Source organism: Malurus melanocephalus, unplaced genomic scaffold (assembly GCF_030028575.1).
Source record: "Malurus melanocephalus ecotype Western Australia unplaced genomic scaffold, MMel_1.1 scaffold_371, whole genome shotgun sequence".
Classification (NCBI taxonomy): domain Eukaryota; kingdom Metazoa; phylum Chordata; class Aves; order Passeriformes; family Maluridae; genus Malurus; species Malurus melanocephalus.
The window spans coordinates 451,650-466,759 of NW_026623603.1; the positions used below are offsets into that span (position 1 = coordinate 451,650).

The 15,110-nt window shown below is 58.7% G+C and overlaps 4 protein-coding genes across 10 annotated transcripts in view; 1 reads left to right on the top strand and 3 right to left on the bottom strand.

The window, feature by feature from the left end:
• The window catches only part of PAIP2 (poly(A) binding protein interacting protein 2), an 8,500-nt gene extending 3,018 nt beyond the window's left edge, over nt 1-5,482 (top strand). Inside the window, exons 2-4 of one of the 2 annotated variants that reach the window (XM_057378696.1) lie at nt 696-861; nt 3,042-3,221; nt 4,376-5,482. In XM_057378696.1, the coding sequence (XP_057234679.1) occupies nt 724-861; nt 3,042-3,221; nt 4,376-4,441 (384 nt within the window). In that variant the 5' untranslated portion in view covers nt 696-723 and the 3' untranslated portion in view covers nt 4,442-5,482. Of the gene's footprint in view, nt 1-695; nt 862-2,879; nt 3,222-4,375 lie in introns of those variants that run through there. The other variant, XM_057378695.1, reaches the window with a different exon arrangement.
• A 2,286-nt stretch (nt 5,483-7,768) lies between these two features.
• Nucleotides 7,769-11,912, bottom strand: SLC23A1 (solute carrier family 23 member 1). 6 transcript variants are annotated; one of them, XM_057378699.1, is made up of 15 exons: nt 11,660-11,912; nt 11,150-11,209; nt 10,854-10,958; nt 10,598-10,755; nt 10,435-10,523; nt 10,292-10,359; nt 10,026-10,207; nt 9,807-9,927; nt 9,546-9,702; nt 9,213-9,360; nt 8,988-9,093; nt 8,787-8,916; nt 8,431-8,574; nt 8,204-8,299; nt 7,769-8,073 (listed from the first exon to the last, which is right to left on the bottom strand). In XM_057378699.1, the coding sequence occupies exons 1-15, from the start codon at nt 11,867-11,869 to the stop codon at nt 7,826-7,828; spliced, it is 2,022 nt and encodes a 673-aa protein (XP_057234682.1). In that variant the 5' UTR covers nt 11,870-11,912; the 3' UTR covers nt 7,769-7,825. The 6 variants fall into 6 exon arrangements, with proteins under 6 accessions (XP_057234682.1, XP_057234684.1, XP_057234685.1 ...); XM_057378701.1 differs by having other exon boundaries at nt 10,854-10,955; nt 11,660-11,833; XM_057378702.1 differs by having other exon boundaries at nt 10,292-10,354; nt 10,435-10,507; nt 11,660-11,833.
• A 206-nt stretch (nt 11,913-12,118) lies between these two features.
• MZB1 (marginal zone B and B1 cell specific protein) lies at nt 12,119-13,389 on the bottom strand. The gene is made up of 4 exons (XM_057378704.1): nt 13,091-13,389; nt 12,715-12,821; nt 12,390-12,494; nt 12,119-12,311 (listed from the first exon to the last, which is right to left on the bottom strand). The coding sequence occupies exons 1-4, from the start codon at nt 13,280-13,282 to the stop codon at nt 12,134-12,136; spliced, it is 582 nt and encodes a 193-aa protein (XP_057234687.1). The 5' UTR covers nt 13,283-13,389; the 3' UTR covers nt 12,119-12,133.
• A 555-nt stretch (nt 13,390-13,944) lies between these two features.
• PROB1 (proline rich basic protein 1) overlaps nt 13,945-15,110 on the bottom strand; it is a 4,904-nt gene continuing 3,738 nt past the window's right edge. Inside the window, exon 2 of the mRNA XM_057378686.1 lies at nt 13,945-15,082. Within this exon, the coding sequence (XP_057234669.1) occupies nt 14,314-15,082 (769 nt within the window). The 3' untranslated portion in view covers nt 13,945-14,313. The remainder of the gene's footprint in view (nt 15,083-15,110) is intronic.

Here is a 15,110-nt window from a genome sequence, read left to right on the forward strand (position 1 = left end):
TGCTGCAACTTTCATTGTGAATTTTAACATGAGGAAAACATTCAAATTTGACTTGAGTCATGGTGGTTTTGGTCAGGTTTTTTTTTTTTTTTTTTGATTGACTCACTTTGCATACTGTTTAAAGAAAATGGATACTACCAGTACTAGTATCCAACAAATACTCAACTTTTCCAGTGTTGATCTGTGTACTTGAGCATGGTACAGGAAGGGCAGCAGTGTTGTCTCACCTCGGAACACACAGATTTCCATGTGGCCCCATGCAGGGTCTGTTCCTCATGGTTTCTGCTCCCTGCAAGGTTTCCCAGTAGGAAAAGGCTGTGAAACCTGGCTCGTGCCATCACACACAACACTTAGAAGTGCTTTGGAAAACAAACTCTCCTTTTGAATGTTGCCTTAAATATTTTCCTACTGGCAAGTTCGTGTGCTTCCTGTTTTTTCCTATTGCTTTTCATTAGCCGTGATGCTTGGCTTTGGTGAGATTCAGTTTGGGAAATTAATTTGTCCCTAGAATCTGCACACAATGGGAACGGTGTTTCTGATACTGTTCCTTGTGATTGATCTCAGAGCTCTGCTGCAGTCGGGGCAAGGCTGCCTGGAGCCTCCAAATGCAAATGCAGCCTCCCTTCCCTTGGGCTGGGCTTGTGCAAAGGCTGGGAATGAGGAATCTGCACGTCTTTAATTGCTGCCCTCCTCAGTTGCAGGTTTGGGATCGGAGTGGCAGCCATGAAGGACCCAAGTCGCAGCAGTACCAGCCCCAGCATCATCAGTGAGGATGTGATCATCAACGGGCACTCCCACGAGGATGACAACCCTTTTGCCGAGTACATGTGGATGGAGAACGAAGAGGAATTYAACAGGCAGGCAAGTCATTCCCTGCTTTCAGTGTCCTGTCTGTCGTTTGTCATTTCCYAGCTGATGGGACAGAGTTGGGGTCCCACACTGACAGTCCTTTGAAGAGGAACTTGTAGATCAGCTTGCTGGAGTGATCYTGGGGAACAGACAAGTCTCCCTTTCTCAGGCAGTTAAATGCTGATCTCCTGTAGTCCTGGTGGAAAATTCTGGAAGTGCAGCATGTTCTAATGCATCCATTAATTCCCTGCTTGTGCAGGAGGGAGGGGAGAAAAGAGAGTTGTCAGATGTACGTGGCACTTGGGTAGGGCTGGCCCGGGAGGTGTTCGTGTGTGGGCATGCCGGCTGTCCTGCTGCTGAGCTGGGGAATTCCAGGTGCACACCTGCCTTGGGAACAGTGCTGCTGTTCCACAGGGAGTTGGGTGACAGGCCTACTCATTTTAATACTGGAGTCTTACAGCTCCCTTCTCCAGCAAGTGAGAARGAAGCCTTGCCTTCCTCTGCCACCTTGCATCTGTCACCCTTTTCTCTCCTGCTCCTGTGGAAGCTGGGAACAGCTCCCCTCTTTGCACATGCTTTCCCTATTCCCAGCTTGCTCTGTGCTCCAGCAGCTGTGGCTGTGCCAAGGGCTGAGCCATGAGCATCAGATCCCCAGAGTGCCTGCAGCACTGAGCTTACTCAGTCAGGTTTGCCCACAGAAACTGTTCTATTGTGCTGTGTTTCCTGTTTGGTGGCTTCCAGGCTGTGTGGTTCTCTGGGAAGGAGTACTGAGAGTTGTGCCATGATTTTTCAGGCACAGATTCCATTGTCAGAGCAGAGGAAAAGTGGGAGTATGAGGGGARAGGGGTCGTGCTCAGACAGATAAACACCTGGGGGCAGCCTGGTCACCTGCTGCTGCAGACACAGCCCTCTGGGAGCCTGAGCAAGTTCAACTTGAGCTGGAAAATATAAACAGGCAGTCCTAATTTCCAGATATTTGTGGCATTAAATGTTATTTAATATTCCTGAAGCTGTCATTGAGGCACCTGTAGGGATACAGACCTGTAACCAAGTCCCTGGAACCAGGCAAGCCCTGTGTAACAGGAGCCTGTGGCTGTGTGCCCACGGCAGGAGGGAGGCAGTGCCTCCTGGAGGTGCCATCCAGGCTGGARTGCTGCTCTGGGAAATCACTGAGTCAGCGTTCCATGCCTCTAGAGTGCCTTGGCGGTGGCTTGGAGCACGTGGGGATGAGTCCCTGTTCCCCAGARCACCAGGTGAGCTCGTGGGTGTGCTTGCCCCAAGGGCAAGGACCACATTACACAGCACTCCTGATCTCTGGTGTTAATGTTTTCGATTTGGTGTTTGTGGTGACTGCATTTCCACTCYAGGATTGAGGAGGTGTTTGATTTCAGAGTGAAGCATAGATGGGAAAACTTGTTCAAGCTTCCACTGAGTGAATTTCTAAATCTGTCCTGACTCATTTTTCTGTTCMCTTGKGACTGGGCAAATCAGCCAGTCACACCAGCTTCTATTTCCCTGCTTTCCACTCTTAAACACTGTGATGCAGGACATGGAAAATTTTTAGGATTAATTCCTTCCAAAGCTTGTTTACTGAACAACCAAGGAAAACTGCTTTAATCTCTGCACTGCGTGTCAGTTCTACATGGGTTGGTTTGTCCTGCTCCCAGGACAGCARGGCAGCATTCCTCACAGCAGCTGGGATCAGGTGGGGTTCCCAAGGAGAGCTACAGTGGGTGAGCACACRTTGACAGCCAAGGAGAGGCTGCTTGTGCCAAGTGACAGGCAGTGGTTATTTTTTCCCCAGGAGTCCCGTAGGACACTTTCCTAGGGAGTGTTTCCTGGCTGTGTGTGTTGGCACAGCTCCCTTCCTCATACTTGCAGTGAGCTCAGTCCAGGCTAGTTGGTACAGTTGAAATTTTTGCTTGGGTCTAACATTTTCCTTCTCCTTTAGCTCATAACAAGCTGCAAATGAAACAGCTGGGGCTGGGGGKGTTCTCCTGCCATTCTCTTTTAGCTGCAGCCCCAGTCCCTAGCACAAAGCAATGATGTCCTTCCTGCTGCATGGACATGGGGCTGGGTTGGGGTCCTGTTGGATAGCTGGGAAGATCAGCTGGGTGCATACACCTGGGAATAAAAAAACCCWTGAGCTCACAGTAGATTTGTTGCTAAAGCAGTTTCTTTTCATTGTACAGATYGAAGAGGAGTTGTGGGAAGAAGAATTTATTGAGCGCTGTTTCCAGGAGATGCTGGAAGAAGAGGAGGAGCATGAATGGTTTATTCCAGCCCGTGATCTCCCACAAACAATGGATCAAATCCAGGACCAGTTCAATGACCTTGTTATCAGTGACAGCTCATCGCTGGAGGATCTGGTGGTAAATTCAGCTTCTCATCCTATTTCTAAAGGTTGAGTCTTTGGGTGCTGCTGATGGCAAGAGGAATTCCTTTGCAGTAGGAAGGAGCCTGGCTGTGCAGGGTGGGTGGGAAGCGCTATGTCCTCCTGGGATGTGACCTGTTTGGTGGGTTTCTTCTTACCCACGTGGAGCTTTTCCCAGTCCATGACACGAGTTCAAGAGTGGGTGGGATGTTGTGAAAGAAGGGCAGTGAGTGGAGTCAGGGCTGCGAAAGGGTCACTGGGCATCTGCCAGCATTGACATGTTGGGCTGCTCTGAGCTCTGTCCCAAGGTCTGGTTATGAYTGGGAGAACCACAGCAGATCTCTGTAGCTATTCTAAGGAAGGGGAAAGCAGCCAAACTGATTGTTTCCCTTTTTRCTGTCTGACTTCTGAGCAGAGTGTAACTCAAAGGGAAGGGCAGCTTATTTTCCCTGACAGAATCCAAAGTTCCTGGTAGGGAACACAGATCCCACACCATCCTGTCACAACTGCTCTGAGATTCAGATGCAGACCCCAGCTTTTCCAAGCTGAAGCAGCTGCAGGCAGCAGTTTCAGACTGAGTGAAGATCCTCCATTTCCTTGTGATAAAGAGCTCCTTTTGAAGGTGCTGGTGCCCACCTCTAACTGCAGGACACTGAGCAGCAGTAACTGGCCAAGGGGGAGGACAGGGGAGTCACAGACAGACMTATAAAAAATCAATACACTGCTCACACACATAAAATTCCCAGAAGTGGCTGAAGTTCCTGGAACAAGTCACCTCTTGCTTAAATAAGCAAAATTTAAAAACCTCATGGCACGTTTTAACAGCTCAACTTTAGAAAAGGCTGTTTCAGCATGAGGGGAAACTGCTGTGTTTGTTGCATGCCTGTGGTCTGCTGCTTATTCCCTGAGCCCTCATCCAACTGAGACTTCAGGTGGAGCTAAGGAAGGGTGGATAACTGAGGGAGTAGCACAGAGGAATGGGCTTTTCTAGGGTTATAGACTGCTGATAAATGTAAGAAGCCTATTGTATACCTGATTGTTACTCTAAATCCATAAACCTTTCCTAATGCTCTCTGCTTCTAATTGTCTTCAGCTTGAAAATGGAAGTTGAAAATAACAATTCACCTCAATTTCTGTTTTTCCCTTCCTTAGGTCAAGAGTAATCTGAATCCAAACGCAAAGGAGTTTGTTCCTGGGGTGAAGTACTTAAACATTTGAGTAGACTGGGCCCTCTTTTGGTGGATGTAGCACAATTTCCACACTGTGAAGCCAGTATTAGAAGATTTAATTGTAAAAGCTCTCTCTTCTTGTCACTGTGTTACACTTATGCATTGCCAAAGTTTTGTTAGTCTTGCATGCTCAATAAAAGTGCTGAGACTGTTATTAAGTAAATCTGTCAAAAGTTTAATGGAAACATAATTGGGCCCTGGCTCTGTGCGAAGGAGGCAGTGAGGTAAGAAGCACCAGTCAAGTTGAGACAAAATACCACGTTAATAAAACCTTCTGCAGACTCTGACTTTTTAAACAGGACTTGGAATTTGCGGTGAATGGTCTGTTTTTAACTAAAGATGTGTTAACTGGTGCTAGCTTGCACCTGATAATGCCTTAACTTCCAAGTGAAAGTGAGGAGATCTGATTGTTATGCAAATTAGCTAACTTCCTTTGAGGTATCAGTGTTGTTACTAATGTTAATTTTCCCCCTTACAAAACGTCATGATCCTGGGAAGCATCGTGAGCTTAACCCAAATCTTACAGACCTGTACAGAGTCGTAGATCTCAGCTACTGAACTAACATCCTGTCAATTGGGAGGAAGCAGTTCCCTGTCCTTTGCAGTGTGTTACCATGTTAGAAACCTTTCCCCTTCATGTTCAAGGAGATGTGAGATCCATCACAGTTTCTTCCAAGAATGGGCGCCTATACATAGCACAGCCTATGTAAYTCTTAGCATCCGACTTCCCATAGCTGGATTTAACCAGGCAAACCCCAGCATTAGTGATTTGAGTGGTGCTTTTCCCTTGCTTTGTTTAATCATCACTACACAATAGTCTACAGCACAATGACTTTTTGTTTCTTTGGTTTTTGGTTGGTTTTTTTTTTTCTTTTAATAAAGCTAGAACAGTTTTGGCTTCTTAAACTTCATATTTGGGTAGGTTAAGCTGCCATACGTGTTCAGTGTGAATAGTGTTTAAGTTGAAAATATTGTAAAAAAATTATATTTTTTCAAAAATATTTAAAAAAATAAATAATAGTAGAACTGATGTGGTGGCTGTCTCATAACTGGKCATCTCGCACGGGAGCTCTCTTGGCATCGTGTGGAGGACAGGGCCTGGAAGGCTGTGGAACCTGATCGCCCAGGATCCTGGCTGAAGCTGGATGCTTRTCATGGAATCACAGACTGGYTTGGGTTGGAAAAGACTTCAGAGATCCAATTCCAACTCTGCTGCCATGGGCAGGGACTCCTTCCAYTAGACCAGGGTGCTCCAAGCCCTGGCCAGCCTGGCCTCSGACACTKCCAGGGGTGGGAATTKATTCCTCTCCTCCCACTCCATGCACACCTTTCTTTTTCCCTCTGGCTGTTCCCARCTTGCCCCTGTTGGCAGCTCTGGGAGCAGCTGATGGCACTAAAAAGCTGCTGCCTGGTGCTTGGTGTGGACCCCCAGAGTTGTGGAGTCGAGYGGTGCTGCAACAGCCTCTCCTGTCCTGTCCTCGCTTGTTCCATGGCATATCTTGTCCTGGACCYACAAGGATCGAGTCCAAGCCCTGGCCCTGCTCAGGACAGCCCAGCCCCGCTGTTCGTGTCTTSTTTTCTAGCTCTGATTAAACCAAAGGAGCAGCTGGGAGCTGCAGCTCTGCTGGGCGGGCTTTGTGAGGTGGAGCCTTCCCGCAGGTGTTGCCCTGCAGCAGAACCACATCGCTGTGTCAGCCGCTCCTGCTCCAGGAGGAAGAGCCTCTCCYCTCTCCTCCCCTGGGGGAATTCAGCTGCACCAACCTCTTTTGCTATTGCTCTGCGAAATTATAGTGCAGTTACCTCGGGCTCTGTGCTGCCTTCCCATGCAGAGCTGGACTTCCTAGAGCAGGCAACACTGCTCCAGGATTTCTCCTGACCTGCACAGAGTTTAGGCTTGAGCACCTAAAGAAGAAGGTCAGCAAATAACTCAGCACCGTTCCTCAGCCGATTTTTATCTACAYTGGGAGTTTCACCAGTGAGTCCTGCGCTGTTGCAGTTTGTCCATGAGCTTCTGCCTGGCCACCATCTCCTCGAGGTGGTGACAGCTGAGCAGCCAGGAGCCAGCGTGTGGAGCAGCTGGCCATGGTAGCTTTGGTTTTATCGCTCTCCTGTATCCCGTAGCGCTGGGATGTTTATTGGGGAGGAACTGCCGCTGTCCATGGCAGCCCCTGCCCCGCTGGGTCTGGGGTGTGACTGGTGCAGAAGTGATGGCTCCCCGGGGCTGAGCAGCACCTGCACGGCACCCAGGCTTCCTCAGCCCTGCTCCAGCCCCAGCAAATGGGCTGGGAGGACAAAGAGCTGGGAGGGGGCCCAGCTGGCCAGAGAGGTGTCACACACTCYAACACCGTGCTCCGCTCCAGCACCGGCACAGCAGCAGCAGAGGAGACTCAGCCAGAGCCTGGCTGGTGCACGTGGGAGTGGGGAGTGGTTGCATTTGCATCACTTGGGGTTTAAGTTGGGGGTTTTCCCCCTCATCTTCACTTCTRACAGATTTTCTCACTTCTCTCCCTGCTCAGCCTGGGGACCGAGTGTGTGGCAGTGCCACCACAGGCTGTGACGGGGTTGTGCAACGTYGCCTCAGCTCAACTTTGGTTCTGAAGCCGAGCCCAGGACTGACCTGACCCCGCTGCGTGGCGGGGACAGCCACCTCTGTGCCTGCAGRTGACAACACCGGCGGCACGGGGCAGTGTCACCAGCACAGCCACGACAGAGCCAGCTCTGCCCAGCTCCCACAGCAGGAAGGGCTTGCCAAGGGCTTGTGTTGAGCTGCCTGTGCCACTGCACCAGGCTCGGGCAGAGCCCACCTGGATTAAATCCAGCGTGTCTCCGTGTCAGGCAGCCCAGGAGGCAGCGGGCAAAGGTGCTGACGCCTTTGCAGTGCACAAAGGGCGAGGGAGCGGTGCAGGAGGCAGCAGAGACACTGGCAGGGCACGTGCACTTGAATATTTTATCATTTTTAATGTATAATCTTAAATTAGGCATCCTAACGCTGTTCTGGACACTGGCCCAAGCGGAGCCCGTGCCAGCCGCCGGGTCACCCTGCTCGGCCCGATAATCCGCGGCCGGGTGGGAGCTGCTGGCCCCGGGGCTCCGCTGGCTCCGTGGCTGACGCGCTTCAGCGAGCGCCGGATGAGTCTCAGCCAGCAAAAGCCTGGGGTGGAGCACGGCACTGCGTGGCGGTCCCAGGCTGAACCCCGGAGCTCGGGGTGTCCCCCAACAGCAGCGTTGTRTTTCCCTAGCCCTGCGTTCGAGCCGAGCACCAGAAGCCTTGGCTTTGGCTTTGGTGGGTGCTACCGAACCCCGACGGTATCCCGGGAGCTCGGCTCGGCTCCTCCGGCGCTGGGGCGGGACCCTCCAGGGACCCTGCCCTCGCTCAGACCTTTGTGCACACCGAGAGSCCGTCTGTGCCGCCCGGCGCCTCTGCGGCCGCCGCGCCCCTGCCCCTCGCCCGGGCCCTGAACCCGGTGAACACGGGGCAGATGGGCACTTTCCGCAGCCAGCGGCTCCTCCGCACCGCGCCCATCCCGAATGGAAAGTCGTAGCTCCTCAGGCTGGCGCTGGTSGTGCTGTCCGAGTGCGCTCCTGCCTTCCACTGCACCAGCCCTCGCTCCTCCTGCGTCCCTGCGGRGATGTCCAGTGTCACTCCCCGGCCCCGGTGATGCTGCACCACCCCCTCTGACAGCTCTAAACCAACAGGAATCTGCYCCAGTGCTCCTGTTTCCCCCTCCCTGGCCCCGTGTGCTGCAGTTACCCGGGATGGTGTTGTCCAGGACGAAGGCGATGATTCCCCCGACGAACATCTCCGTCGTCAGCAGCACCGTCAGAATCTGGTCCAGCTCGGGGACACCTGCGAGAGAGCGGGACAGAGCCGGCGGTGCCGTGAGGATTTCCCAGCTGCTCCCCGGGGTGGACGAGCACCCGGGAGACCTGCCCTCCTCTCTCCCTAAACTCCCGAAACCGCGGCTGCTGGTGCCGCACCTGTGTTAATGGCCCCGGGGTGGGAATCCAGGTAGTTCGGCAGCGTCAGCCCGAAAAACATGGCAAAGCCCAGCACGAAGAGGTTTCGGGAGGAATTCATGTCGACGAACTGCAGGTTGGAGAGGCCGACGGCCGTGATCATTCCTACCGGCAGAGACGTGGCGATGCAGCCGGAGGTGCCCGCGGCGGCGCCGGCGGGGCCGGGCATCGGGGGCTGTCCCAGCCGCGGGGAGGCAGCCCCGGTTCCCCCCCAAACCTGCCCTGCATCCCTTGAGCTCACTAGCCCGTGGAGCTGCGGGGACGTGACCCAGGGCTGCTTTGAGCAGAGCTCCGGGTTTCGGGGGGTGGACAGTTACCGAATAAGGTGCAGAACATCCCGCCGAGGACCGGGTCGGGCAGGGAGGCGAAGAGCGCCGTGAACTTGCCGATGGTCCCCAGCACGAGCATGATCCCGGCGCCGTACTGGATCACCCTCCTGCTCCCCACCTGCACACAGACAGCAGGTGACGGTGCCTGCGCCCCTCGGCCCACCCGGGACCCCTCCCCGGCCCCGGTACCTTGGTGATGCCCAGGACGCCGATGTTGGGGCTGGAGGACGTGGAGCCGTTGCCGGTTCCCAGCAGCCCCGCGATGATGCAGGAAATGCCCTCGGTGAAAATACCCCTGGGAGACAACACGGTCGAGCTGGTCCCCATCCCGCGCTCCTGAAGCATCCCTGATTGGTCCCCAGGGATGCCACGGTGCGAGTGGGATATCGTGGAGGGGAGAACAGCTGGCTGCACCTGTTAATGGCGTGCACTGGGGGCGGAGGAGCTCCTGCCAGMCGGGCACAGGAGTAGTAGTCCCCGATGGACTCGATGATGCCCGCCAGCGTGGCGCTGAACATGCCCAGYACGGCTGCCGAGGTCACCGTGGGCAGCCCCCACTGGCCTGCCAGGGGGGCAGAGCAGGTCAGAACTGGGGACATCCCAGGACCCGCCCTCCTCGGTGCTCCCCGGTGCCACTTTGGGTCCCCCTCCAGGTGCTCCCCAGCCCCGGTGATGCTGCACCAGGTCTCCACATCCCTCGGGGCAAAGCGGGGAGCCCAGCGCACCGTGGGGCTGCCGGACACTCACAGGGGTAGGGGACCCGGAACCAGGGTGCCACGGACAGGATCTCTCCGCGGGCGTCCGTCCTGGCCTTGTACCCGTACTCCTCGGGCTGGCTGGGGAACACTCCAGTGCGGGTCAGGATGTAGCAGATCAGCCACACCAGCATGATRGCCAGGATGATCTGCGGGGCACACACCAGCACGTTCCTGCACCGCTGGCAAACCCACGTGTGGATAAAGGGGGGGGATTTGGGGCCACCTTAAGATACTGTTAGCCAATCCCTACCGGGAACATCTTGAAGATCTGGACGCGGAACAGGACGAAGCCACGGCCCCGCCGGTAGCCGGGCAAGTAGATGGCGACCTGCCGCARGTACTGGGCGAACAGGATAATCAGGAAGATGGTCCTGGGGGGAGAGAGACGGGATCCCTCGTGCCCCTGACATCCTCCTGGCTCCATATCGGACAGCCCTGGCCCCCCGTGCCCCGTGTCCCCATGCCATACAGCACAGAGATGCCCCAGTGGGAGCCGGCCCGGTCACCGGCCGCTTGGAAGACGGAGAGTCCGATGAGGGACACGGTGGGGGTGACGGTCAGCGGCCCGATGTAGCTGAGCAGTGCCCCGGGGAGCCCCAGCAGCCCGATGACCACCTCCACCAGGCTGGACACCATGATGGCCCCCTGGATCTGCAAGGCACACAGAAGCAGAGGAGAGGGTGTCAGCAGCCCGCCAGGCGGTTTGGGGCGCCCGGGGGCGGTGGGGGGATGTACCTCTCGCATGCGGGGCTGCCAGATGTGCGAGGTGTTGAGCGGCAGYGACCAGTTGCCGTAGATCTGCTCTGGGGATGAAGGGGGTTCAGGTGGTCCCGGGGGGCGGGAACAGTCGGACACCCCCCGCACCTCCCTGCCCTCACCTTCGGGTGGGCAGCGCCACTTCTCCAGGGCCAGGATGGACTTGGCGGGGACCAGGAAAGCCAGCGCACTCGCCTGGAAGAGGGGCAGCCTGGGGGGACGGGAGGGATGCCTGCGCCCGGGCCCGGGGCTGGGCAGGGGGTCCCGCCGGGGCCACGGCTCTACCTGATGCCCACGGTGGTCTGGATGAGGGTGGTGATRCCGACGCAGGTGAAGATGGTGCCGATGAGGTAGCTGACGGTGAGCTGGTCCTTGCCCACGCACAGGCTCTCGGCCAGCAGGAAGGGGACGGCGATGGTGCCGCTGAAGCAGGTCAGGTAGTGCTGGGGGGCGAGGGGAGGCTCAGCGGGGCTGTGGGGCCCTGGGGTGCCCCACACCGCGGGGGGAGGGGACTCGGCATTTGCCACTGTCCAGGCTGTACCTGGAAGCCGAGCAGGATGCAGAGGTACCAGGGGGGCACGTCCTCGATCAAGTAGAGCATGTCCACCTCCGGCCGGGGGGGCCCGGTGCCCGCCCCGGGGTCCTGCTGTGTGGGGGCACAGCTCAGCCCTGGGTTGCCGTGGGGCTGCGCGCAGGAACGGGCACCTCACCCTGCGCCATGGGGAGCCCCCGCGACCTCGGGAGTGGGAGGGGTCCCGGCTGGCTGGTGTCCATCCGCAGGTGTGTTACAGACAGATTGGGGATGCGGTGCTGCCCGCGGGGTGCCCCGGTACTTACCCTGCCCGTCGCAGGCAGCTCCTTGCCGGGGGTCGGCGGGGAGCCAGCGGGGTTCCCATTCTGGCAGTGAGGATGAGGTGGGAGCTGGGTCAGTGTGCGCCCAGGTGTCCCACGGAAAAGGGGCTGGGCTCTGCCCTGGGCGACGCGGGTGACATCGGGCCATGGCTCAGCTTTTGTGTCCGGTCAGTCCCACCCGGTGCCAGCTCTGACCCCCAGCAGGGGTCTGGGCTCCCAAACCCGCYGCTCCCTACGTGACAGTTTGTTCCTGGGAAGTGTGGAGGGGGATCCGCAGGTGCTGGGAAGATGGCACAGCCAGTCCCAGTGTTCCAGCCTGTCCCCTTGGTCCCGGGATCCACCGCAGTCCCCAGGCTCACCCCGGCCTTTGTCAGCCCTGCCCTGCGCTGGCCATCGCTGGGGTCAGTACCCCGGGTCAGCGCCTCCCTCCCCACCGCCCTGGGATGACACCGAGGAAGGGATGGGGACGGGGACAGGGACGGCGGCTGCATTCACCTGGGGCTGAGCCAGGTCTCCTGAGCGGGTCCCCATCCTCTGACGACGTGTCCCCGGCGGCGATGTCCCTGCTCGGGGGGGTTTTATGGCCGTGGGAAGGACTTTAGTCACCAGTCGGGCGGTGGCGGTGACAGGGGCGGCGGGCGGGACAGCGACCATTGGCTGGGGGTTGTGAAACCAGGGAGCGCAGCCCCGGCGCGGATCAGCCATTAACTGCTTTAATTGGGGCTGCACCCGCGCGGAGCACCGCCGTGGTGAAACATTAGAGCCCGCGGGTTACAGAGTAATTCCCAGCGCGCCCGGACCGAGCCCGAGCTGCTGCCGGCGCGGCCGGGCCGGGCGTCGAGCGACAGCGGCGACATCGGTGACAGGCGACAGCGGGAAGGCGCCCACCTCCCGGCACGTGTCGGCTCCCGCTGGGGACGAAGTCGGCTCCGAAGGTCGCCGGGGCATTAAGCATTAACCGCGCCGGGGCTACAGCTCGTTCTGCAGCGCCTTGGGGGGGTCGGGCCCCCCGTCCTTGCGGCCGGCACAGGGTCTCTTGTCCCCRTGGCACAGCAGCTGCCGCAGCGCKGCCGGGCCCCGCCGGTGMGCCCCGTAAATCTGCGCCTCGCCCCGCTCGCCCACGTAGCTGTGGCACATCTTGGAGAGCCTGCGAGGAGCCGGGGGGGTCACCAGGCGGCGAGGGGACACCGCCCGGAGCCCCTGCACCGCCGAGCCCCCGACTCACCTGCTCGGCCACAGTCCCCCCGACACCATCACGCTCAGGGGCTGCTGGCTGGGCAGCCCCGGCCCCGACAGCCGCTTCTCCCCGTCCASCTCCAGCACCCCGTAACTGCGGGAAGAGGGGGCATTGGAGGGAAAATGGTCGCTGGGGACACCCCTACCCCTGGGGACAGCCCCGCGGGCACTCCGATCCCCGGGACACGCCATCTCTGTCCCCTTGGGATCCATCACCCTGTACCTGGGGGACACCCTGATCCCTCGGAACATCACTATCCCCGGGAACATCCCCATCCCTGGGGACATCCCCATCCCAGGGACACCCCTGTCACCTCTCCCAGTCCTGTGAGCAGCTCCTCTCCAACACCTCGATGTAGTCTGATTCCTTCAGCGCCTTCTTGCCCATCTTTCCCTCTGCCTTGAGTAGCTGCTGCTCAATCTGGGGTGAAAAAAGGCAGAATCCGGGCAGTGAGAGTGGCAGCCTCTCCATGACCCTGGTCCCGAGCSGGGCTGGGGTCTGCACCCCCTTCCGTGCGATCCCCGCAGCAGAAGCACATCTCCATGAGGAGCCCCAAGGGCTTTTTTGAGGTGCCGATGGGGAATAYCCATCAGTGGGTGCCCCAAGGGAGCCGACAGCATCCCCCCAGGCCTCAGCATCCCGCAGGGGTTCTCACCCCGCTTTTGGGACGCCGTCTCCCCGGTCCCCACCTGGAAGGCGATGGCGTGGCAGGCGTCGCAGAGCAGAGATCCGGGCATGTGGGGCGACAGCCGCTCCTCGGGGCTGAGTTGGGGCGCAGAGACGGACTGGGTCCAGACCTCGGGGGGTTCCCCGCATGTGCCATCGGCTCCCGTCCCCCCCAGCAGGTTCAGCACCAGCCACGCTGCCAGTGCCGGCCGCATCCTGCCACACTGCCCGAAATGCGGGGCGGAGGCGCGGGGCGGCTCTAAACCCCCGGGGCTGGCTATGAACACCCAGGGCGGGCTATGAGCCCCCGGGGCGGGCGATGAAACGCCCAGGGCTGGCGAGCGGCGCTGAGGCGCGGCCAGAACACACCTGCATCCGGCGGAGGGGGCCCGTCCGTGCCGGGTGTCACGGCAGGAAGGAAGGGGGTGGTGGTGCGTGGGGTGTCCCTGAGCGAGGGTCCCCTCTCCAGGAGGTTTTTGCTGTAACTCAGTCCTGTAATGCCTAAACCCTTCTCCTCAACCTAAATCCTTCCTGGGATGGGGTGGGCCTACAGGGGCTGGGGCTGGATGGGAATTTGGAGCCCAGGGCTGGGATTCGAGGCTCGAGGTTGGAGTTTGAGGCTCATGTTTGTGGTTTGGGGCTCAGGGCTGAGGTTTGGGGCTCATGGTTGTGGTTTGGGGTTCAGGGCTGGGGTTTGGGGTTCAGGGCTCACTGCAGTCCCGTCCTGCTCCCAGGGACTGGGGTTTTCCTGGTGGACAYTCCAAGACAGACAGACGGACTGCAGGTTCCAAATGCTCATCCCCACGCCCCTCTTTACAGACCGCACAAGCACAGGATGAACAAGCAGATTTAAAGCATTTAAAAATGTTTCAGCATTTTTATTACTATTTTAGGGTGTCTGTGCTGCAGCTGTGGCTGTGGTGGGCAGGCCATCACCCCCCTGTACCAAACAGYCCGGGTCATCGGTGGGATGGGGCTGGMAGGATGGGGAAAGCAGGAGCAGTGTGGTTCCTTTGCTGGCCGGGGTCCACGCCTCCATGCCCCCCAGGGCTGCCAGGTGCTCACACTGGAAAATACCGGTTTTGTCCCTATTTCCACCAGAAGCCGGCGAGGTCCAACCAGTGCCAAATGCCCCTCGGTGCTTTGCCAGCTCAGCCGTGGGCAGGGGGCTCTCCCGTGCCAGGGTGATGCTGACTTTGGGCTACAGCCCGGCCACGGGAAGGGACATCCACACGGGTCCATCCTGTCACATCCGGAGCAGTGACCCCTTCTCGGGAGCGGCGGGGCTGGCGCGGGCCGGGGGCTGCTCGGGGCCGGGGCTGGCCCGCATCCCCGTGGGGATGTAGTACAGACTCTCCAGGTAGCCGCAGTCGGGACCCCCGGCAGGGGACGGCCCCTCGCCCTTGGGAGCAGAGCCGGGGGTCCCGGGCACGCCGGGATTGTCGGCAGCCGGCAGGTCGGGGTGTGGCGGCGAGGGGGCGGAGGGTGGCGGTGCTGGGAGTCCCGGGAAGCCGCCGTAGGGACCGTAGGGTGGGCCATAGACCCCCGGGGCCACGACCAGGGGGTTGAAAGGTGCCTGGTAGACCCCGGTGTGTGACGCCACCGGTGGGACCAGCACCTCCAGGTACTGCCCGGTCTCGGGGTCGTAGAGCGTTTTCATCTGGGGCTGCCGAGGYGGCTCCACGTAGTAGCACTTCCCGCTGCTGGGATCCACGAGCATCCTCCGCTGGGGGGGCAGGGGGGCCGAGAAGGGCTTGGGGGGGCTTTGCCTGCTCCTCCCACTCGGCGAGGGGCCATCGGTCCTCCTGAGGAAACGAGGAGCATCCTCGAGGTGGGGCTGAGCTGGGGGCTCCACAGCAGCCGGACCCTCGGGCGSTCGGGGTAGGGGAGGATCAGGGCTGGGCTTGCTCCAGGGCACTTCCCCACCGAGAGGGGGATACGCACCAGTTCCCGGTGGAGCGGTTGGACTGGGGACAACCAGAGGTCCGAAGAAAGAGCTGGGGACTGATGGATGCCTAAGGGAAGTGGGGACTGTGTTGGGGA